Source organism: Hippocampus bargibanti, linkage group LG04 (assembly GCF_051943395.1).
Source record: "Hippocampus bargibanti isolate YZ-2025 linkage group LG04, ASM5194339v1, whole genome shotgun sequence".
Classification (NCBI taxonomy): Eukaryota; Metazoa; Chordata; class Actinopteri; order Syngnathiformes; family Syngnathidae; genus Hippocampus; species Hippocampus bargibanti.
The window spans coordinates 32,752,873-32,777,801 of NC_142737.1; the positions used below are offsets into that span (position 1 = coordinate 32,752,873).

Sequence of the window (24,929 nt, forward strand, 5' to 3'; positions counted from 1 at the left end):
AATGTTAGCGTTTTACCTTGTCGGGGCCACTTTGTGAGGGTTTTCTTTTCCAAAGGACAGGGTTTCCCAAACGGATGCCATTTTGGGTCTTTACGCTGTAACATAGTCATTTATGTTGCGTTAACTGACATTTAAAAAACAATTATACATCATTATTTTAGGATATACGTGTTTTTTGGGGTAACATCCAGTTTTACAAGACAAATATCCTTACCTGAAACGTTAATGTTATCATTTTACCTTGTCGGGGCCATTTTGTGAGGGTTTCTTTTCTTTTCCAATGGGCCGGGTTTCCCAGACGGACGCCATTTTGGGTCTTTATGCTGAAACCGTCATTTATGTTGCGTTAACTGACATTTAAAAAACAAATATACATCAATTGAACAAATTGCTCCTAAAAAAGGAAGTTTGTTTTCTTGCAGCACTCCAGCTCACTTTACAGGCCTCACTTGTCACTTTTTATCTTCTCAAATTAAAAAAATTACAACAAAACAAACACCACCATTACTTATTTTACTTTTTGGATAAGCATGCCTTGCTCTCTTGCTGCTTTGTTTTGAGTGTCGTACGATGGTATATTTATCCTTTATTTTAAGAGCGATTGCAAGTTATGATGTGTTGATATTAAAAAAAGAAGGAACAAAAATGAACAAGCGTTTTTTTGGGCGGGGGAGTAAAATGTAAAAACAATAAACACACAAATTGAACACCTAAAAAAAGCCACTGTCTGTAAGAAATTTAAAGGACAACCGACACCATTTCACCCGGAAGTGACTCAAATCGATAGATAGGTAGCTAATAGCGTGATAGCTAATAGAACTATAGATAGCTAGATAATTAGCCAGGTAGCTTGGGCTAATTTCAGTAAAATCATCAAATAAGATAGAAATGCATCATTAAGTTCATTGAAAAAAAAAAAAAAAAAAATCAAGAAAAATATCGCAAAACGAACTTTGAAAACATAATCTCTCTGTAAGGAGCCAGAGTTCCCATCACTACTCTGTACACATACAAATAAAGCCATATAAATAAAAATATTTGATATAGTGTATTTTTTTACATGAGACATTACATTTTTCACATAATTTTACATGATTTTTGGTAGTTAATTGAAGAAACAAAAAAAAACTGAGGAGCCATTTTGGGAGCTAAAAGAGTCAGATCTTTTTAGTGAGCCGAGCCTAAAGAAAAGGAGTTCCCATCACTACTATGCCGGCGCAGGTGCGCCTTCAAACTGGACCGATAGCGAAAGTCGGTGTTACAAAGCGAGCAGCTGTAAGGTTTCTCTCCGGTGTGCGTTCTCATGTGGATTTCCATATTATGCCTCTGGGTAAATCTTCTGTGACAAAGCGAGCAGGCAAAAGGTTTTTCACCAGTGTGTGTTTTCATGTGCGTGGCGACGCTGGGCTTCTGAGCAAACCTCCTGCCGCAAACGGGGCACGCGAAGGGCTTCTCGCCCGTGTGCGTTCTCAAGTGGGTCTTCAAGATGGAATTGGAGACAAAGGTTTTGTGACAAAACAAGCAGACCAAACACCGTCTGGGCTGCCGGCGGTCTTCCCGGGTCGAGGTGAGGTTGACCGCCGCCGCTCCGCCGCGATCGTGATGACGGAGCCTCAAGCGCCCGGGCGGTTTGCCATCATCTGTGGCGGTCTCGTCGGCCACCGGAAAGGCCACTACGTCGTCCTCCTTGATGCGTGGGGGCTGCGCATCCCTGGCGTCCTTGAAGTTGAGGGGCTGCGGTTGCTCCGGCTCAGGACTGGCGCCCCTCTGTTGCGCTTGGATATCTGCAAAGTACCAGCACCTCAGCCTTGTATAATAATATTAATCATAAAAATAATCCATTTCATTTCTAAGCGCCTTTCAAAATTCTCAAGGTCACTTTACAGCCACATGTGCCAGCATTCACTCAACTCGGAAGTAACTGAGCCAGCCAGCTGATAGATACAGTAGCTAATAGATAGCTACCTAGCCAGCTAGATAGCTAAAGGATAGCTAGCTAGATAGCTCATAGATAGCGAATAGATAGCACATAGATAGCTAGCTAGACTGTCTTAAATAAGTTTTTCTGTGGGTGAGCAGCGGCTGCCACACGCGCCAGTGTTCACTCAACCCGGAAATCACTCAAAATGATAGAAAGCTAACAAGCTAGCCAATTGAAAGCTAATAGCTAGCCAGCTAGATAGCTATGTATCTAATAGATAGCCAGCTAGATAGCCGGCCAGGGAGCTAGATAGCAAATAGAGTCACATACAGTGAGACCTCAACTTACAAACACCTTATCTTACAAAGTTTTCGTCTTACAAACGTCAAATTTATGAAAATGAAACCTTATAATAAGCACTATTTTCATAATACACACCCACCACGGCTGGCGGAGTGATCTTCGGCGGAAGCACACGACCGAACAGCACCAGAGGTTAAGTTACCAACAGTCCTTATGGAAGGTGACTCTCCTTCCATAAGCCATCAACGACCATCAAAAAGGTGAATAAAACTTTCTTTTACAGCAGTTTATGTCTTTAATTACAGTCGTCATGTAATGTGCCTCTCTTTCCAAACAGCAATTCCCTTTGACCTCCAACGCCATTCCATCAAGCCATGACCATCACAAATGTAAATAAAGTGACTTTATGATACAATGCAGTGTATTTCTTTCATTACAATACAATAGCACATTTATTATACATAGAATAAGGTACAGTAAAGTCTCGTTATATCGATATCGGATATATCGATAGTCCCGGTTATATCGATACTATTTCTATGCACGCACGGAGAAAATTACATGCAAACAGGGTCGGATATATCGATAGTCCCGGTTATATCGATATTTTTTCGGACTCCCTTGAATATCTATATAACGAGACTTTACTGTAGATTTGGGACACTAACTCATTTTTATCGGTTTTTCATTTGACTAAATATATCAGCCTGTGTATTTTGGGTATTTTAGATGCTATAAAACACTTTTCTGATGTCAGTTAGGAAACGAATATACAGTAAAGTCTCGTTATATCGATATTCAAGGGAGTCCGAAAAAATATCGATATAACCAGGACTATCGATATATCCGACCCTGTTTGCATGTAATTTTCTCCGTGCGTGCATAGAAATAGTATCGATATAACCGGGACTATCGATATATCCGATATCGATATAACGAGACTTTACTGTAGTAGCATTTGGTCCGAAAACTCACACACGGGCCGTTTATTCTGCGCATGCTCATAAAAAGCATGACAACATCCTGGTCTTACAGGTTCACTCGTCCGCAGGCAGCTACCTCAACATGATTTTGCCACTCCATCAAACACACTCAACATGTTTCTCCAATCTTTATTTTGACAACGTAAAGGGCACACTTGCTCACTGATCGCCGGTCGCTCCGTGCATTTTGCGCATGTGCAGATCCAAAGTTGACTTCTTGGCGTAGCTGTTGCCGCACAATCGGCAAGAGAAGGGCTTTACTCCCGTGTGCGTCCTCATGTGCGTGACCAGCCCCGGCCTTTGGGCAAAGGTCTGGCCGCAAGTGGAGCATCCGAAGGGTTTTTCTCCGGTGTGTGTCCTTGTGTGGAGCGCCAGGTTATACTTGCGAGAAAACGCCTTGCCGCAATCTGAGCAGCTATAGGGTTTTTCTCCCGTGTGGTTGTTCAGGTGTCTCGTCCAGTGGGAATGGCAAATGAACGATTTCCCGCAAATGGAGCATTGGTAGGGCTTTTCGCCCGTGTGCAACCTCATGTGGACCTTCATGTTTCCCTTTTGAGAAAACGCCTTGCCGCAAACCGTGCAGCAAAAGGATTTTTTTTCCATGTGGGTTTTCCCGTGTTCCATCAAGTGGTAATTGCAAGTGAATTTTCTACCGCAATGGGAGCAGCAGAAAAGCTCCTTGGGGGAGGGACACTTTTGGCGTTTGCGGGGGCTTTTCTTGCCGGGGACCTTTTTCGGAGAGCCCGGGGACGGTTCGTCCTCACCTTGCCTGTCGTCGCCGTCTGCCATTGGCACCAGTAGGTCGTCTGGTGACGATCCTTCAGACCACGCGGGCGCTTCGTCTTCACCCGCTTCGCTTTTCAAACGTCCGCCGGTCGTGCTGACATGGGCCTCAACATGGGAGGAGCCTCGCGGAAGCTCCGTCTCCAAACTGGAGTGCCCCCATGGCGGCCGAGGGGGAGTTTCTTCCAGGCTGCCGATCACCTGCTGGAGATCTGCAAGTAACGCAAATACAGTCAAACTTACTTCACTCCTCGCTATCCTCAAAAATCATCCCTATCTACCTCAAAATGGCGGCTGTCACAACAATTCCTAAAAAGCCTGCATCTGATCCGACTAACTTCAAGAACCTTCGCCCCATTTCTCACCTTGCTTTTATTTCCAAAATCCTTGAAAAAATTGTTTCCTCCCAGCTACACTCTCACCTCTCCCAGTACGATCTCTACTCTCCATTATCGTCCTTCTTGACCTCACTGCAGCTTTTGTCACCATTTTAGACTTTCCCCCATAGGTTCCACTCTTATCTCTCTGTCCGCTCTCAGTTCATCCAAATGAACTGCTTCACTTCGCAGTCCTCTCCTGTATCTTCTGCTGTGCCCCAAGGCTCTGTCCTGGGACCGCTCCTTTTTAATCACCTACCTTCTTCCCCTTCGCCGCAAATTTAGTAACTCCCTCAAACTCAACAGTGAAAAAAACTGAAATTCTCCTGGTTGGTACCAAATCCACCTTGAGCAAAGCTAACAGTTTCTCTCTCACTATTGACCATTCAACCGTTTCTCCACTCCCATCACGTCAAAAGCTTAGGTGTCATCCTTGACAGCACACTATCTTTCCACTCCCATATGAATAACTTAAACCGATCTGCGTACTTCCACCTACGTAATCTCAATCGTCTTGGCCCGTCTCGCACTCCTCACACCACTGCTATCCTTGTTCATAGTCTGGTCACCTCCCAGATTGACTATTGCAATTCTATTGCATTTTGGTGTCCCTCAGAAACATCGCCACACACTTCAACTGGTCCAGAATTCTTCAGCCCGGATCATAAGCAGCACCTCATCCTTTCACCACATCACCCCTGTCCTCCAAGAGCTCCACTGGCTCCCGCTCAAATATCAGAATGAACTTCTTTATAAATTTAAAGCTATCCATGCCCCCTCATACCAATCTGACCTTCTTCAAATTTCTATTCCCTCTCGTTCCCTCAGATCCTCTTCCCCCGATTATTATCCAATTATTACTTGGTTTTCTGTAAGCTCTCAGTCGTACATGAGTGGTCCATCGATGAAAAGGTTTCTTCAGCCGTCATCTGTACTTCTTTGAAGGTGTCGGACGTATCGCTTCTTATCCAAGATGCTTCTTCCGCGAACTAAAGTCTAGCTGGTAGTTTTGGCCCTATATATATATATATCCCTACTCTCCATATGTGGCGGTGCCGGTCTCTGCTATGATTGGTCCCTGCTCTCAGGTTGGGGGGGGGAGCAGAGTACTACTCCCTGCGGCTCCACTGATTATTGCTGTTGTCCTGACTGTGTATGAGGTCTACGACTGGCCTGATTGCCCCATTTGCTCTGGTATCACCTCATCAGCATAACTAAACCTGTTGCCTCAGCAGGCTGTTGTAGGAATGATCCAAATTGAACCTCACCCCACCACGGCGGTTAGTGAATGATGTTGCTGTTTTATGAAAATAGCTTCTTTTATTCCCCATTCAAACCATCTATTTTCTTTCGCTAAGATTAAGATCAGGTTTTCAACCATAAACCGTTCCAGAAAACTGTTTGAAACCCCGATTTGGTCAACAACCAAAACAATTCCTTTTCCAATCAATGTCATCTGCTTTTTTTATCGTGATTGAACAATCCAAACACAGCTGCTCACAATGGAAGGCGACATGAGGGTAATGCGTCGGTGACAATGAGATGCGACAACAGGAAGTGACGTATAAGGAAGGGGAGGGGAGTCCAGCGGTGCATTCAGGTGTGCTGGGTTTGTTTGAGAACCCATTTTTGCTTGTAAACCCAGGCATTTATGTAATTGTAAATTCGATAATAAGGAGACAGTATGAACTTAACGCAACTACCTTCACAATCGACGGCGCTCCCCAAAGCTTCTTCTTTGTTGTCATTGTCGTCGTTGCCTGACAGGAGCGCAAAGGGGTACTCTGGGGGAGGCGTCCGACGACAATCTTCGCTCGGACCGCCAAGATGAAGCTGTGACCGCTCAGGTGGTGGAAGTCGGTCGTTGACACTCTCCTCGAAGATGCCATCTTGCTGCAAACTGCTGACATTGGCCTCCTCCTCCTCTTCCTTTTTAATGTGGGGGACTTGTGGATACTCCAAAGCGGAGCTCCCCGATTCCATGTCGGGACCTTCTTCCTGATGACTCATTCGCTGATTCACGTCTGCAGGGACACAAGCAGAAAATAATTCACACATTTAGAAAATGATGCAGGGGCAGAGTTCGACATTTTTCTCTCAACTGCAAATATATATATATATTTTACTTCATAAAATGATTTTTGCTCTGATCATTCCGCATCAGTTCCGAAACGGCTCTTTTTCTCTCATCTCCATCCGGATATTTTTGAGCAAAAGCTGTGTGTTTGTTCTGGAAATGTCTCGCGACATTTGACTTTTTGTTGTTTGCTAACTTCTCATGACATATTAAGCATACCGGTAAACCCGTCGCGTCAGCAGTGAAGGCGAACGAATCTGCCCACGTATCATTAAACGTTCTGTTTTCTTCAGACACTTTTCTTTTCTTAGATTTATCCATAGTTGGGGGTCGAAAAATTCAAGAAATCGTGCGCAATTTGGCGGTTGTGACCGAATATACGTCCACTGTCGATGGTTGTGATGTATATTATGACCGACAAAATTTTTTTATACGTTTGATTTTGTATTTAGAATCACCACAATTTTCTAAAGCCGCAGCAGGGGGGTGAAAGAGCCACATGCGGCTCAGGAACCGCGGGTTGCCGATGTCTGCCCTGAGCAAATATCGATTCATCTTAAATATCTTTTGTATCGATATAAACATAGCAAAATGGCCGGCAGGAGATGAAAAATAGCACCGTAGTAACCGGATTATCGTAAAAACCACGAATCATACTAAACGGAACTAATTATACATAACAAGACTAGAAATGTGCACGGGAAATGAAAAAAGTGTCGTAATAAGCAGTATTATCAATATAAACAATATCGATATAACGAGACTTTACTGTATATCCCTAATGTCCAGACATGGCGGCACCGGAAACAGCTATGATAGGTACCTACTCTCAGGTTGGGTGGAGCAGAGGAGCACTCCTTGCGGCCCCCACCGATTGTTCCCACATTCCTGACTAACGACCTAACCTGTTTTGCCTAAGCAGCACCACACCAAACCGGTTTTATGAAGGATGTTTTTCATTTGGCAGCCTATCTTTTGGATACACTCATTTTGGTGTTTATCGGTTTGAAATAAGTAGGAATTTAATGCTGGACGCTTTGTAGTTTTTCAGAAACTCCTGCAATGTCAGGTACTGATACTCTTCTCATTTTTGTATCTTCAGAATGTTTGGTTTCATTCCCTATTCCCCAAATCGATAAACACTTTCAGGCAGAAATTAGTACATCCAAAAGATAGGCTGCCAAATGAAAAACAAAGTAATGTCGTTTATTCAATACATTGTAAAAAGCAGTAAACTGGCGAGACTAAACAAATTCTCAAAAAAAGACTATCAACATGGCAGGGATAATACTAGTGGGCCTCAATCGGCAGTACATTTGCACCTAAAAGCTGGCAACCACTCATTTGACGACAATGAGGTTAAAATCATAGCGAAAGAACATAGATGGTTTGAAAGGGGAGTAAAAGCGATTTTCAGAAATCAACTAAATCCTTCATTAAACCGGTTTGGTGGGGAGAGATTCAATTTGGATCGTTCATACAATAGCCTGCTTAGGCAAAACAGGTTAGGCAAGATTAGTAACGCTGATGAGGCGATGCCGGAGGGAGTGGGGGAAACAGGCCAGTCGTTAGTCAGGAATGTAGGAACAATCGGTGAGGAGGGACATATCATAGCAGTATCCGGCGCCGATGTCTGGACATTAGGAATATTATATATTTATATATATATATATATATATATATATATATATATATATATATATATATATATATATATATATTTATATATATATACAGTAAAGTCTCGTTATATCGATATTCAAGGGAGTCCGAAAAAATATAGATATAACCGGGACTATCGATATATCCGACCCTGTTTGCATGTAATTTTCTCCGTGCGTGCATAGAAATAGTATCGATATAACCGGGACTATCGTTATATCCGATATCGATATAACGAGACTTTACTGTATATAACCGGTATATATGGCCGATACTACCAGTGAGACTTTAGTTTGATGAAGAAGCATCTTCATAAGAAGCGAAACGTCCGATTGAAATTCAGGCGTTCGGCGTCTCGGGAGTGTGCGCGGATAGACCAAAATATAACCAGAAGTCTGTAGGCCAGCGGTCGGGAACGTATGGCTCGCGAGCCATATATGGCTCTTTTGATGATTGCATATAGCTCGCCGATAAAACTAAATACATATTCTCGCTTTTTTGCCGTTCATTTCTCGTCGGGGCTGCAATTGGCGGAAAGCGCAATTTTGATTGGATGACACTGACCTAGGTTGGCGGAAAGCGCAGGTTTGATTGGATGATACTGGCCGTCAGTTGAAACAGGTAAACGCCCTTTTAAATCAGCCCGACAGTAAAAAAAAAAGATGAGTACGCTCCAGCTTGAATGCATCGGAGGATAGCGATTCTAATTTGCAGTGAAACAATACCATCGATGAAACAGTCAAATGTCAGTGACATTTTAACAAGCCCCATGTTAACGTTAGCATCGACATACTTCTGCGAGAAGTAGATTGCAGATAGCAAGTGTGGAAGCTTATGAGCCGTCTGCAGGCTAGCTAGCAGTAACTTCGCCTCTGGACCGGCAAATTGAATTTCATTCCGATCGTTTTCCTGGATTTTTACCAAACACGAGGAACGGAAACCCATTCATGTTAACGATAAGTACTATCACAAAGTTATTTTAAAGTATACATTCTGACTTTTTGTTGAAAAGTGGCCGCGCGTGCGTGCGTGTTTGCGTGCGCGCGCGTGTGGCTCTCACCGAAAAACATTTCTATATATTTTACTTTTATGGCTCTCTTAGTCAAAAAGGTTCCCGACCCCTGCTGTAGGCTTTCGTTTCAACAAAATAGAGCGTTGGTGTCGTTTTTAACACCCTTCCCGCCGAATCGAGCGCCGCGAATGCCGAATCCAAATATGGCGGACAAACCTTCGACTGGTATCATAATCCGGGACTTGCAAAACGCCTCCAGTTGTCGTCGGTGTCGCTCGCTCTCTTCCCTCGCTTGACAAAGTTGCTCCTCGTACGAAGCCACGGTCGCTTGGAACAGTCCGAAGATTTCGTCGGCGGCGGCAAGCAGCCTTTCCCTCACCAACTCTTTCAACATGTCGACGACTCGAAGTTGTTTCTTGTTCTGGGATGGAAGCGGCGTCTGCTCGCCTAAATCTGGTCTCGTATTGTTTACGTCACAGTGAAACGCGCGAGAATCCCCGAGAGCGCCTTGAGCCGCCTTTCAGTTGGAGTAACACGTGCAAGGCTCCGCCATATTGCGTGCGCCGCGAAATATATTGTGCATGTTATCTTTTACAACGGATGTACAAGGGAACAGAATAAACAGAAGAATTCATCCAGGGATGTATTTTTATGTTAAAAATATAACGAATGTAAAAAAATTAAATAAACCAAATGATGTTTGGAATTGCTTTGCTCCTCTCCATGTTTATTTTTTTCCCACCAGGCATGCACGTATTTGCAAGCTCTGACTTTCATAAGAATAATACATTTCATTTATAAACTCCTTTCAAAACTCTCAAGGACACTTTACAGTCACAGGATATTTTTTTTCTGCGAGTGAGCAGTGGCAGCCACACACGCCAGCGTTCACTCAACCCGGAAGATAGCGAATAGATAGCCAGCTAAACAGTTAGCTAACTAGCTAGATAGCCACATATCTAATAGATAGCAAGCTACATAGCTAGCTATCCAGATACCTGATAGCAAATGGATACTGATGGAAATAAGTACATTTACAACCTAACAATAGCAAATAGATAGCTAGCTAGTTAGCTAGATAGCAAATGGATACTTTGACAAGATTACTTCTGAAATTCTACTCGTTTTTTAATGACAAAAGAAAAACAAGATACAGCGGTACCTCGGTTCTCGACCATAATTCGTTCCAGGACCCTGTTCGAAAAGCGATTTTTTTCGAACAGCGAAACCACCTCTTTGCTCCTGTCACTTGAAAGTTGACAGCGGGGTGAGGGAGCTGCCTCCCCCGGCCGTTCTCCGCCCGCTGTCATTCTCTAATCACGGACACGGGGCATTTATACGGTTCGCGATCACCTCGCCAATGCCGGATGATTGACTCAACTCGCCACCGTACCTGGACTCTTCCTTCGATGCGCGAGTGTATCCGGTCCGAGGTATTTTCCCTGCGTCCCGTAAATGTATGTCATCTTCCGGGATTGCGGAATTTTGCACCCACCTGTGCCATTTGCTTTTTGGCGTAGTAAGCGGGTCGGATCACCCCCTGCCTTCTTACTCGCTGTTTTCTTTGATTTGTGAATAAACATCCTGCTTGGGTAGTACGTGTCCCAAACATTCCACTACGTTCCGACGAGTCAGCTGCCGTCACTCTCGCTCCGAACGTGACAGCTTCGGATGACTCGGCTACAGGATGTTCTTTTCTCTTCAAATATCTATCCAATGACACTTGCTCTCACTCCCACGGTCACATCACTAGATTTCACAGCCTCCTTATTCTTTAATATCGTACCGATCGTAGATTTCGCCATGCTGTATTCCCTCGCCAGATCAGACACTCGCACACCTCCTTCATATTTTGCGATTAATTCTTTCTTAAATGCAATAGTTGTACGCACTACTTTTCTTTTGTCACTTTAAGCAGCACTTACTTTCTTTGGAGGCATGGTTAGGGGCTAAAATTCTTCGTACACCTATATTAAACGCGAGAGCAAAACGCAGCACGTCCGCTAGCGACAACAGTTGGTCACGGAGAGAGCGATACACCTGTGCGCCGCTCAGCTCCCCACCCTCGCGTACGCACTCACGCGGGGTATTGGCGTTCGAACGTCGAAGCAAGAATATCTCGAATATTTTGTAGAGGTAAGACAAGCACTGGGTGGGCAAGAGGTCCTTCCAGATGACTGGCAAACTACAGCGAACATAATCAGAGACACGGGTCGGAAAGTACTTGGTGTATCGAGTGGAAGAAAGGTAGATAAGGAGACTTGGTGGTGGAATGGGGAGGTGCAGGAGTGTATACAGAGAAAGAGGTTAGCAAAGAAGAAGTGGTACACTGAGAGGACGGACGAGAGTAGACAGCAGTACAAGGAGATGCAGCGCACAGTTAAAGTAAAGGTGGCAAAGGCCAAACAAGAGGCCTATGATGACTTGTATGCTCGGCTGGACAGCAAGGAAGGTGAGACTGATCTTTGCAGGCTGGCGAGACAGAGAGACAATGATGGTAAGGACCTGCAGCAGGTTTGGGTAATTAAGGATAGAGATGGCAATGCATTAACAGGTGCCAGTAGTGTGATGGCAAGATGGAAAGAGTACTTTGAAGAATTGATGAATGAGGAAAATGAGAAGGAACAAAGAGTAGAAGACGTGAGTGTTGTGGACCAAGACGTAGATAGCATTAGCAAGGATGAAGTGAGGAGGGCGCTGAAGAGAAAGAAGGGGGGAAAGGCACTCGGGCCTGATGATTTACCAATCGAGGTATGGAAGTGTCTTGGAGAGGTGGCGGTGGTGTTCTTGACTGCGTTATTCAACAAGATCTTAGATCAGAGGTGCTCACACTTTTTCGTCATACGAGCTACTTATAAAAGCAACCAGGTCAAAATGATCTACGCACTACAAAAATGCAAAACATAATTATTTTCAAATGTATTAAGGATTCTTTGTATGTACAATGTATGTTGATGTACCTTGCATAACTGAATAAGCCAATATTGCACAATACACATAATAACTACAGTAAAGTCTCGTTATATCGATATTCAAGGGAGTCCGAAAAAATATCGATATAACCGGGACTATCGATATATCGAGACTTTACTGTACATATTATATAACACAATAAATAACTATTAACAGTTTTTGTAATTACCTGAGTTTACTGTGATGACTTGCACTGAATTGAATGAGCCAGGGATGCATAGTCCGGACAGTAGCTGCTGACAGCCAGCCTCAAGCACATTTCCAAATGTTCATCAGTCATGGTGGAACGGTATTTGGACTTAATGATCTTCATGTGGGAAAAGGCTGACTCACACAAATAAGTGGAGCCGAATAAAGCAGGTACTTTTCCTCTGTGAGTAAGTTCCAGAACTGTCCATGAGCCCTGGACTTCAGCTCAATGTCGGTTTGTAGAGTCAAAATCTCATCTTCCACTCCAGAGGAGCTCAAGTGAAACAGTCCTGCAATGTTTGATGCGAGTGAATCAACCTCAGCATCTTCCTGAAAAGGATAGCACATGAATCTAGCAACTGGCTCGAGCAAAGAAAAGTCTTGAAAGCGTTTGTCAAACTCTGACAGACAATCTGTAGATTCGTCCAACTGCAGTGAGAAACACTCACAATCACCGATGTCCTTCCACATTTGCTGGGTTAAATCCTCAGCCATGGCTTCGCACCGCCGTGTAACTGTGTGTCTTGACAGCTGCAGAGCTTTTGATTGAAGATAATATCTCTGCCTTATTTTTAAAGTCTCTGAACAAGGAGTCAGCTGCTTCAACGAATGCTTCTTTTACCATCTCTCCGTCTTGGAAGGACTTATTGTTTTTAACGATGGCGTGACTCACCCGGAACGATGCGTCGGTGGCGGATTTCGCTTTTGAAGTATGTTGAGTGAAAAATGACTGCTGTCCGGACAACTGGGATTTTAGTTCGTCCACCGTTCTCTTTCTCAGCTGGCTTTTCGGCGGGAAGTCAATGTCGTATTTCCCGTGAACAGTCCGAAAATGCCGCTCCACATTTCCCTTCTTTGCTATTGCGATGGTTGACTGAAATTTTGAAAATGACATCGTGAAGAAAAAGTCCACCTCCCATTCCGTATGAAAGTGATAAGTTTTTGCCTTCTTACTTGGTCCAGCTTTCTCACTCATTTTGATCACCATATGTTTTCACAAGGGCTTAAAATTTGAGGTAATTTGCTGACGAGCTTGTAAATTTTGCTGCGGTTAGCGCCGTTGTTTACGCATGCACGGCGACCTCAATGTCAAAATGTCATCAGAATGGTTGCCCTGTATGTCAATCAAGTGATGGGATGTTTGATAGGCTGACAATGGTTTTTTACTGTCACGCTGCGATCGACCAGTACTACCTCCGCGATCGACGTAATGAGCACCCCTGTCTTAGATGGTGAACAGATGCCTGAAGAATGGAGACGAAGTGTACTTGTGCCCATTTTTAAGAACAAAGGCGATGTGCAGAGTTGTACTAATTACAGAGGAATAAAGTTGATGAGCCATACAATGAAACTCTGGGAAAGAGTAGTTGAAGCTAGACTAAGAGCAGAAGTGAACATTTGTGAGCAGCAGTATGGCTTCATGCCATGAAAGAGTACGACAGATGCAGTGTTTGCTTTAAGAATGCTAATAGAGAAGTACAGAGAAGGTCAGAAGAAATTGCATTGTGTCTTTGTAGATCTGGAGAAAGCATATAACAGTGTCCGGAGAAGAGCTGTGGTATTGCATGAGGAAGTCTGGAGTGACCGAAAAGTATGTAAGAGTGGTACAAGACATGTATCATGACTGTAGGACAGTTGTGAGGTGTGCTGTCGGTGTGACTGAGGAATTCAAGGTGGAGGTGGGACTCCACCAGGGGTCAGCTCTGAGCCCCTTCTTGTTTGCTATGGTGATGGACAGGCTGACAGACGATGTGAGACAAGAATCTCCTTGGACCATGATGTTTGCAGATGACATTGTGATCTGTAGCGAGAACGGGGAACAAGTGGCGGAGAAACTCGAGAGGTGGAAATATGCCCTGGAAAGGAGCGGAATGAAGATTAGTCGCAGCAAGACGGAATATATGTGTGTCAATGAGAGGGATCCAAGTGCAAGAGTGATGCTACAGGGAGAAGAGATAAAGAAGGTGGAGGATTTTAAGTACTTGGGCTCAACTGTCCAGAGCAATGGAGAGTGTGGAAAAGAGGTGAAGAAGCGTGTGCAGGCAGGCTGGAGCAAAATGTCAGGTGTGATGTGTGATAGAAGGGTTTCAGCTAAGATGAAAGGAAACGTGTATAAAACGGTGGTGAGACCAGCCATGATGTTTGGACTGGAGACAGTGCCACTGAAGACAGGAAGCTGAGCTGAAGGAAGCAGAGCTGAAAATGTTGAGGTTCTCTTTGGGAGTGACCAGGTTGGATAGGATCAGGAATGAGTACATTAGAGGGACAACTCATATTAGAGGCTTTGGAGAGAAAGTCAGAGAGGCCAGACTGAGATGGTTTGGACATTTCCAGAGGAGAGAGAGTGACTATATCGGGAGAAGGATGCTGAGCCTTGAACTGCCAGGCAGGAGACCGAGAGGAAGACCGAAGAGGAGGTTTATGGATGTTGTCAAAGAGGACATGAAGGTAGCTGGTGTGAGAGAAGATGGAGGACATTGATTCGCCGTGGCGACCCCTGAAGGGAAAAGCCGAAAGGAAACGAAGAAGTGCCTTGGGCTTACTGGAGGGATTTTCTGAAAATAATTTTACATGATTTTCGGGACTTAATTTAAGCAACAAAAAAAAAAACAAATAAGGAGCCATTTTGGAGCCAAAAGAGTCAGATCTTTTTATTGAGCCGAGCCAAATGAACCGGCTCTCTGAAAGGAGCCGCAATTCCCATCACTAGTGCCTTGGGTTAACTGGAGGGATTTTCTGAACATAATTTTACATGATTTTTAGTAATTAATTTAAGCAACCAAAAAAACTGAGGATCCAAAAGGGACGGATCTTTTTAGTGAGCCAAGCCAAAAGAACGGGTCCTCTGAAAAGTCAGTGAGTAATGTGCAATTCCCATCACCCCAATGTATACGCTTTGGCCACACACCAGTTTCACGGCGCGTATGGGCAGGGCACATCTGCGGCGTTCTGCTCCGATTGGCTGCTGCATGATTGTACATGAACTGTCCGGCATTATTGGCACCTGTCAATCATTGAGGTACATTACAAACTGCGCTGAGTAATGTGCAAGCAGTGCGCGATTGCGCATGCGCGCAGCTTAGAGGGAACATTGCCCCTACCTTTATTTTGACAACGTATCGAATAAACGACATGACTTTGCTTTTCATTTGGCAACCTATTTTTTGGATGCATTCATTTATGTCTTAAGGTGTTTATAGAAGCGTAGAGCTCTTCTTTCTTGTGCATTCGCATGTGCTTGAGCAGCGTTCCCTTTCGGGCAAAGGTCTGGCCGCAAGTGGAGCATCCGAAGGGTTTTTCTCCGGTGTGCATCCTCATATGGAGCTCCACGTGTCCTTTCCGAGAAAACGCCTTGCCGCAAAACGAGCAGCTATAGGGTTTTGCTCCCGTGTGGTTGTTCAGGTGTCTCGTCCAGTGGGATTGGCGAATGAACGATTTCCCGCAAATGGAGCATTGGTAGGGCTTTTCGCCCGTGTGCATCCTCATGTGGACCTTCATGTTTCCCTTTTGAGAAAACTCCCTGCCGCAAACCGTGCAGCAAAAGGATTTTTTTTCCATGTGGGTTTTCCCGTGTTCCATCAAGTGGTAATTGCAAGTGAATTTTCTACCGCAATGGGAGCAGCAGAAAAGCTCCTTGGGGGAGGGATACTTTTGGCGTTTGCGGGGGTTTTTCTTGCCGGGGACCTTTTTCGGAGAGCCCGGGGACGGTTCGTCCTCACCTTGACTATCGTCGTCGTCTGACAATGGCGCCAGTAAGTCGTCTGGTGACGGTCCTTCAGACCACGCGGGCGCTTCGTCTTCACCCGCTTCGCTTTTCAAACGTCCGCCGGTCGTGCTGACATGGGCCTCAACATGGGAGGAGCCTCGCGGAAGCTCCGTCTCCAAACTGGAGTGCCCCCATGGCGGCCGAGGGGGAGTTTCTTCCAGGCTGTCGATCACCTGCTGGAGATCTGCAAGTAACGCAAATACAGTCAAACTTACTTCACTCCTCGCTATCCTCAAAAATCGTGCCTATCTACCTCAAAATGGCGGCTGTCACAACAATTCCTAAAAAGCCTGCATCTGATCCGACTACCTTCAAGAACCTTCGCCCCATTTCTCACCTTGCTTTTATTTCCAAAATCCTTGAAAAAATTGTTTCCTCCCAGCTACACTCTCACCTCTCCCAGTACGATCTCTACTCTCCATCGTCGTCCTTCTTGACCTCACTGCAGCTTTTGTCACCATTTCAGACTTTCCTCCATAGGTTCCACTCTTATCTCTCTTTTGATTTAGCCGTTTTATGAAAATAGCTTCTTTTACTCCCCATTCAAACCATCTATTTTCTTTCGCTAAGATTAAGATCAGGTTTTCAACCATAAACCGTTCCAGAAAACTGTTTGAAACCCCAATTTGGTCGACAACCAAAACAATTCCTTTTCCAATCAATGTCATCTGCTTTTTTTATCGTGCTTGAACAATCCAAACACAGCTGCTCACAATGGAAGGCGACATGAGGATAATGCGTCGGTCACAATGAGATGCGACAACAGGAAGTGACGTATAAGGAAGCGGAGGGGAGTCCAGCGGTGCATTCAGGTGCGCTCGGTTTGTTTGAGAACCCATTTTTGCTTGTAAACCCAGGCATTTATGTAAATTCGATAATAAGGAGACAGTATGAACTTAACGCAACTACCTTCACAATCGATGGCGCTCCCCAAAGCTTCTTCTTTGTTGTCATTGTCGTCGTTGCCTGACAGGAGCGCAAAGGGGTACTCTGGGGGAGGCGTCCGACGACAATCTTCGCTCGGACCGCCAAGATGAAGCTGTGACCGCTCGGGTGGTGGAAGTCGGTCGTTGACACTCTCCTCGAAGATGCCATCTTGCTGCAAACTGCTGACATTGGCCTCCTCCTCCTCTTCCTTTTTAATGTGGGGGACTTGTGGATACTCCAAAGCGGAGCTCCCCGATTCCATGTCGGGACCTTCTTCCTGATGACTCATTTGCTGATTCACGTCTGCAGGGACACAAGCAGAAAATAATTCACACATTTAGAAAATGATGCAGGGGCAGAGTTCGACATTTCTCTCTCAACTGCAAAAGAAAAATTCGTCGACATGTTCATAACGAAGACCACAACGTGAGGAGAAGGCGAGCCTGGTCAGGTTTGACGAACGGTGCTGCCACGTGACGCCAAGGCGGCGTTCCAATTGGCTGAAAGCTAAACCTAAGATGGCGGCCGTCCAACAGTATTGTCTGGCCGTTCAAATCGATGAAAAGGTTTCTTCAGCCGTCATCTGTACTTCTCTGAAGGTGTCGGACGTTTCACTTCTTATCCAAGATGCTTCTTCCGCGAACTAAAGTCTAGCTGGTAGTTTCGGCCCTATAGATGTCCCTACTCTCCTGACGTGGCGGTGCCGGACTCTGCTATGATTGGTCCCTGCTCTCAGGTTGGGGGGGAGCAGAGGACTACTCCCTCCGGCTCCACTGATTACTTCTGTTGTCCTGACTGAGTATGAGGTCTACGACTGGCCTGAATGCCCCATTTGCTCTGGTATCACCTCGTCAGCATAACTAAACCTATGTTGCCTCAGCAGTCTGTTGTAGGAACGATCCAAATTGAACCTCACACATCACCATGGCGGTTAGTGAATGATTTAGCCGTTTTATGAAAATAGCTTCTTTTACTCCCCATTCAAACCATCTATTTTCTTTCGCTAAGATTAAGATCAGGTTTTCAACCATAAACAGTTCCAGAAAACTTTTTGAAACCGCGATTTGGTCAACAACCAAAACAATTCCTTTTCCAATCAATGTCATCTGCTTTTTTATCGTGATTGAACAATCCAAACACACAATGGAAGGTCACAATGGAAGGCGACATGAGGGTAATGCGTCGGTCACACTGAGATGCGACAACAGGAAGTGACGTATAAGGAAGCGGAGGGGAGTTCAGCGGTGCATTCAGGTGCGCCCGGTTTGCTCGAGAACCCATTTTTGCTTGTAAACCCAGGCATTTATGTAAATTCGATAATAAGGAGACAGTATTAACTTAACGCAACTACCTTCACAATCGACGGCGCTCCCCAAAGCTTCTTCTTTGTTGTCATTGTCGTCGTTGCCTGACAGGAGCGCAAAGGGGTACTCTGGGGGAGGCGTCCGACGACAATCTTCGCTCGGACCGCCAAGATGAAGCTGTGACCGCTCGGGTGGTGGAAGTCGGTCGTTGACACTCTCCTCGAAGATGCCATCTTGCTGCAAACTGCTGACATTGGCCTCCTCCTCCTCTTCCTTTTTAATGTGGGGGACTTGTGGATACTCCAAAGCGGAGCTCCCCGATTCCATGTCGGGACCTTCTTCCTGATGACTCATTTGCTGATTCACGTCTGCAGGGACACAAGCAGAAAATAATTCACACATTTAGAAAATGATGCAGGGGCAGAGTTCGACATTTTTCTCTCAACTGCAAAAGAAAAATTCGTCGACATGTTCATCACGAAGACCACAACGTTAGGAGGAGGCGAGCCTGGTCAGGTTTCACGAACGGTGCTGCCACGTGACGCCAAGGCGGCGTTCCAATTGGCTGAAAGCTAAACCTAAGATGGCGGACGTCCAACAGTATTGTCTGGCCGTTCAAATCGATGAAAAGGTTTCTTCAGCCGTCATCTGTACTTCTCTGAAGGTGTCGGACGTTTCACTTCTTATCCAAGATGCTTCTTCAGCAAACTAAAGTCTTACAGGTAGTATCGGCCCTATATATATATATATATATATATATATATATATATATATATATATATATATATATATATATATATATATATATATATATATATATATATATATATATATATATATATATATATATATACCATGAGAGCCACGAGATTCATTACCCACCATGGAAAAGACGGTTGGAGGCCAAGATCAAGGCGGCTCGGAAAGATGTGAGTCAATTGACGGAGACCCAGAGAGGTGTGAATAAAAGGCCAATACCCAAGAGGTACATGCAGATAACCATACCTGAAGCACTTGAAACTGCCAAACAAAGGTTCCAGGCCTTGGCCAGTCGCCTAAAGAGGTACACGAAAGAGAATGAGGCCAGAAGAATAAACAGGCTGTTCGCAACACAACCTGCGAAAGTGTACGCTCAGTGGCAGGGTTCTAACAGCAGAGCAGACCCTCCAAGGCTGGAAACTGAAAGATACTGGAAAGGCATATGGGAGAAGGAGGTCGCACATAACAGCAGTGCACAATGGCTGGTGACTCTGAAAGAGGAGCACAGCAACCTCCCTGAACTGAACCCAGTTACCATCACAGCGGCAGATATACAAGGAAGAGTCTCAGGTATGAAAAACTGGACGGCACCAGGCCCGGATATGGTCCACACCTACTGGCTAAAGAAACTCACAGCTCTCCACGAGCGCCTAGCAGCACAAATGAACCAGCTGCTGATGGATGGGACTCACCCAGGATGGCTAACCGAAGGGCGAACAATCCTGATCATGAAGGATTCCTCAAAGGGTGCAGTTCCTTCCAACTATCGGCCAATAACCTGTCTCTCCACAACATGGAAGCTCATGTCAGGCATCATTGCGGCTAAGATAAGTGGACACATGGATCAATACATGAGCAAAGCACAGAAAGGCATTAGTAGAGATACTAGAGGTGCCAAACATCAGCTGCTGGTTGACAGAACAGTCGCTCAAGACTGCAGGTCCCGACATACCAACCTGTGCACAGCCTGGATTGATTACAAGAAAGCATATGACTCGATGCCACACACATGGATCAATGAATGCTTGGAGTTGTATAAGGTCAACAGGACCCTGAGAGCCTTCGTTGCAAACTCGATGAGGATGTGGAAAACCACACTTGAAGCCAATGGCAAGCCACTAACGCAAGTGTCCATCAAATGTGGCATATACCAAGGTGATGCACTCTCCCCACTGCTGTTCTGCATAGGACTGAACCCCCTCAGCCAGATAATCGCCAAGACAGGCTATGGATACCGCCTCAGAAATGGAGCTACGATCAGTCACCTCCTCTACATGGATGACATCAAGCTGTATGCTAAGAGCGAAAGGGACATAGACTCCCTGATCCACACAACCAGGATCTACAGCAGTGATATCGGAATGTCATTCGGGCTGGAGAAATGTAGTCGGATGGTGACTAAGAGGGGCAAGGTAGTCCACACTGAAGGGGTCTCACTCACTGAAGGTACAATAGCAGACATTGAAAACAGCTACAAGTACCTCGGTATACCACAGGCCAATGGCAACCTCGAATTAGCAACAAGGAAAGCGGCTACAACCAAATACCTCCAGCGGGTGAGGCAAGTCCTCAGAAGCCAGCTCAATGGCAAGAACAAGACCCGGGCAATAAACAGCTATGCCCTGCCAGTGATCAGATACCCTGCAGGAATAATAAGGTGGCCAAAGGAAGAGATTCAGACCACGGATGTTAAGAACCGAAAACTCCTCACCATGCACGGAGGGTTCCATCCCAAGTCCAGCACCCTGAGACTGTACACAAGCCGTAAGGAAGGAGGCCGGGGACTAGTGAGTGTGAGAGCCACTGTCCAGGATGAAACATCCAAGCTCCATGAATACATCAAAGAGAAGGCTCCAACGGATGATGTACTCAGAGAATGTCTCAGTCAATGGGGAACAGAGCATGAGGTGCTGGAAGAGGGACAATCGTGGGAGGAAAAGCCCCTACACGGGATGTACCACCGAACCATAGCAGAAGTGGCTGATCTCAAGAAGTCCTATCAGTGGCTAGAGAGGGCTGGCCTAAAGGACAGCACAGAGGCACTCATCCTGGCTGCCCAAGAGCAGGCCCTGAACACCAGAGCCATAGAGGCAGGGATATACCACACCACACAAGACCCAAGGTGTAGGTTGTGCAAAGAGGCACCTGAGACAATCCAACACGTAACTGCAGGGTGTAAGATGCTGGCAGGGAAAGCCTACATGGAGCGCCATAACCAGGTGGCTGGCATAGTCTACCGAAACATCTGTGCGGAGTATGGACTGGAAACCCCAAGGTCAAAATGGGAAACACCTCCCAAGGTGGTGGAGAATGACCGAGCAAAAATCCTGTGGGACTTCCAGATACAGACTGACAAGATGGTAATGGCCAACCAACCAGATATCGTGGTCATAGATAAAGGGGAAAGGAAAGCCGTTGTCGTGGACGTAGCGGTCCCGAGTGATGGGAACATCAGAAAGAAGGAACATGAGAAAATCGAGAAATACCAAGGGCTCAGAGAGGAGCTGGAGAGAGCCTGGAAGGTAAAGGTGACAGTCGTGCCTGTGGTGGTCGGAGCACTTGGGGCAGTGACCCCCAAACTCGACGAGTGGTTGCAACAGATCCCGGGAACAACATCGGATATCTCGGTCCAGAAAAGCGCAGTGCTGGGAACAGCACGGATACTGCGCAGAACCCTCAAGCTTCCTGGCCTCTGGTAGAGGACCCGAGCTGAAATGGGGACAGACACCACCCATGGTGGGTGAGATGAGGATTTTTTTTTTTTTTTTTTAATACAGTAAAGTCTCGTTATATCGATATCGGTTATATCGATAGTACCGCTTATTATGATACTATTTCTATGCACGCACTGAGAAAATTACATGCAAACAGGGTCGGATATATCGATAGTCCCGGTTATATCGATATTTTTCGGACTCCCTTGAATATCGATATAACGAGACTTTACTGTATATATAGATATATATACATACAAAAGATAGGCTGGCAAATGAAAAACCAAGTAATGTCATTTATTCAATACATTATAAGAATGAAAATGAGCAATACATTGGGGAGACTAAACACATTCTCAACATCAGAATCAGAATCATCTTTATTGCCAAGTATGTAGAACACACAAGGAATTTGTTTCCGGTAGAACACGCTGCACTAGTATCGTTGTGAAAAAAAAACTGCTAAGTGGCACTATACAGTTCCATTTTGGCTACTGTTGAAAGAGTTCAAAGAGTTAATGGCTTGGGGGAAGAAGCCGTTTAAATGTCTGCTGGATTTGGTGCGCATGGATCGGTAGCGCCTGCCTGAGGGGAGTAGCTGGAAAAGGTGGTGGGCAGGGATAATACTAGTGGGCCTCAATCGGCAGTAAATATGCACCTAAAAGCTAGCAACCACTCATTGACCTTAAAATCTTAGCGAAAGAACATAGATGGTTTGAAAGGGAGGTAAAAACAAGCGATTCTTATAAAACAACAAAATCCTTCATTAAACCGGTCTGGTGGGGGGAGGTTCAATTTGGATCGTTCATACAATAGCCTGCTTAGGCAAAACAGGTTAGGCAACATTTGTAATGCTGATGAGGTGATACCGGAGGGAGTGGGGCAATCAGGCCAGTCGTTAGTCAGGAATGTAGGAACAATCGGTGGGGCCGCAGGGAGTGTGTGTATATATATATATATATATATATATATATATATATATATATATATATATATATATATATATATATATACCCTAATGTCCAGAATGTCCTCATTTTCATTCTTATAATGTATTGAATAAATGACATTACTTGGTTTTTCATTTGGCAGCCTATCTTTTGGATGCACTCATTTTGGCCTTAAAGTGATTATCGATTTGAAATCAGAAGGAATTTTATGTTGGACTCTTTGTAGTTTTTCAGAAACTCCTGCAATGTCAGGTACTGCTACTCCTTATCTTTTTGTATCTTCAGAATTTTTGGTTTCATTCCCTATTACCCAAACCGATAAACACTTTCAGGCAAAAATTAGTCCAAAAGATAGGCTGCCAAATGACAAACCGGTTTGGTGGGGAGAGGTTCAATTTGGATCGTTCATACAATAGCCTGCTTAGGCAAAACAGGTTAGGCAAGATTAGTAATGCTGATGAGGCGATACCGGAGGGAGTGGGGGGAAACAGGCCAGTCGTTAGTCAGGAATGTAGGAACAATCAGTGGGGCCGCAGGGGGTGCTCTTCTGCTCTCCCTTTAGTTCGCTGAACAAGCATCTTGGATAAGAAGCGAAACGCCCGACACCGTCAAAAAAGTACACATGACGGCTGAAGAAACCTTTTCATCGATGGACCACTCCATCCACCTGTACGACTGAGAGCGTCCACAGACATGCCCGTTCAAATGAAAGTGCGTCGAATCGGCGTCTTCCGATTGAAATTCAGGCGTTCGGCGTCTTGGGGATGTGCGCGGATAGACCAAAATATAACCAGAAGCCTGTAGGCTTTCGTTTCAACAAAATAGAGCGTTGGTGTCGTTTTTAACACCCTTCCCGCCGAATCGAGCGCCGCGAATGCCGAATCCAAATATGGCGGACAAACCTTCGACTGGTATCATAATCCGGGACTTGCAAAACGCCTCCAGTTGTCGTCGGTGTCGCTCGCTCTCTTCCCTCGCTCGACAAAGTTGCTCCTCGTACGAAGCCACGGTCGCTTGGAACAGTCCGAAGATTTCGTCGGCGGCGGCAAGCAGCCTTTCCCTCACCAACTCTTTGAACATGTCGAAGACTCGAAGTTGTTTCTGGTTCTGGGATGGAAGCGGCGTCTGCTCGCCTAAATCTGGTCTCGTATTGTTGACGTCACAGTGAAACGCGCGAGAATCCCCGAGAGCGCCTTGAGCCTCCTTTCAGTTGGAGTAACACGTGTGAGGGTCCGCCATACTGCGTGTGCCGTGAAATATATAGTGCACATATCTCTGACAATGGATGCACAAGGGAACAGAATAAACCGAAGAATTCAATGAACATAAGATTCAGGCACGTATTCAGACGTATTTTTATGTTAAAAATATAACGAATGTAAAAAAATTAAATAAACCAAATGATGTTTGGAATTGCTTTGCTCCTCTCCATGTTTATTTTTTCCCACCAGGCATGCACGTATTTGCAAGCTCCGACTTTAATCAGAATAATACATTTCATTTATAAGCTCCTTTCAAAACTCTCAAGGACACTTTACAGTCACAGGATATTTTTTTTCTGCGGGTGAGCAGCGGCAGTCCCACACGCCAGCGTTCACTCAACCTGGAAGTCACATAAAGTAAGATAGCTAATAGATAGCCAGCTAGACCGTTAGCTAACTAGCTAGATAGCCATATAGCTAATACATAGACAGCTAGCCAGATAGCTAATAGATAGCAAATGGATAGTGAAGGAAAAAAGTGAAATTATTTACAACCTAACAATAGCAAATAGTTTCCAAGCTAGGTAGCTAGCTAATAGATAGCAAATGGATAGGTAGCTAGTTAGCTAGCTAGATAGCAAATGGATATTTTGATGAGATTACTTCTGAAATTCTACCCGTTTTTTAATGACAAAAGCATAGTAAAATAAAAATGTCAGCAGATTGAGATGTACATATACTGTAAATGTGCAAAACCGTTTCATAAAAAATTGTACATAGTGCAAATATCAAGTAAGGTATATTGAAAAAAGTCTTTCAAAAAGTGGTTTGAAATCAAATTGTGTACAATTTAGTAATGTCATTTATTTCAAAATGAGTGTGCATTTTTTCATGAAAATGTCCTAAAAAATATGCAGGAAAATTAGATTGGATTGGATATGCCTTTATTAGTCTCGCAGTGGAGAAATTTACATTTCACAGCAGCAAAGTGATGAAAGGAATGAAAGTAGGAAAACAAAATACAGGA

General features: G+C 44.8%; 2 protein-coding genes across 5 annotated transcripts in view; both read right to left on the reverse strand.

Moving 5' to 3' along the window:
• Positions 1-23,949, reverse strand: LOC148899786 (uncharacterized). 4 transcript variants are annotated; one of them, XR_016114798.1, is made up of 7 exons: positions 23,603-23,943; positions 18,325-18,645; positions 16,956-17,276; positions 6,071-6,391; positions 3,972-4,202; positions 241-1,784; positions 1-95 (listed from the first exon to the last, which is right to left on the reverse strand). XR_016114798.1 is itself a non-coding variant. In XM_088995226.1 (6 exons), the coding sequence occupies exons 1-6, from the start codon at positions 23,778-23,780 to the stop codon at positions 1,168-1,170; spliced, it is 1,989 nt and encodes a 662-aa protein (XP_088851352.1). In that variant the 5' UTR covers positions 23,781-23,943; the 3' UTR covers positions 1-1,167. The 4 variants fall into 4 exon arrangements, 3 of the variants coding, with proteins under 3 accessions (XP_088851352.1, XP_088851353.1, XP_088851354.1); XM_088995226.1 differs by having other exon boundaries at positions 1-1,784; XM_088995227.1 differs by lacking the exon at positions 3,972-4,202 and having other exon boundaries at positions 1-1,784; positions 23,603-23,949.
• LOC148899787 (uncharacterized) overlaps positions 15,142-24,929 on the reverse strand; it is a 17,705-nt gene continuing 7,917 nt past the window's right edge. Inside the window, 1 exon segment of the mRNA XM_088995257.1 lies at positions 15,142-15,381. The gene's annotated coding sequence lies outside the window, so the exon portion shown is untranslated.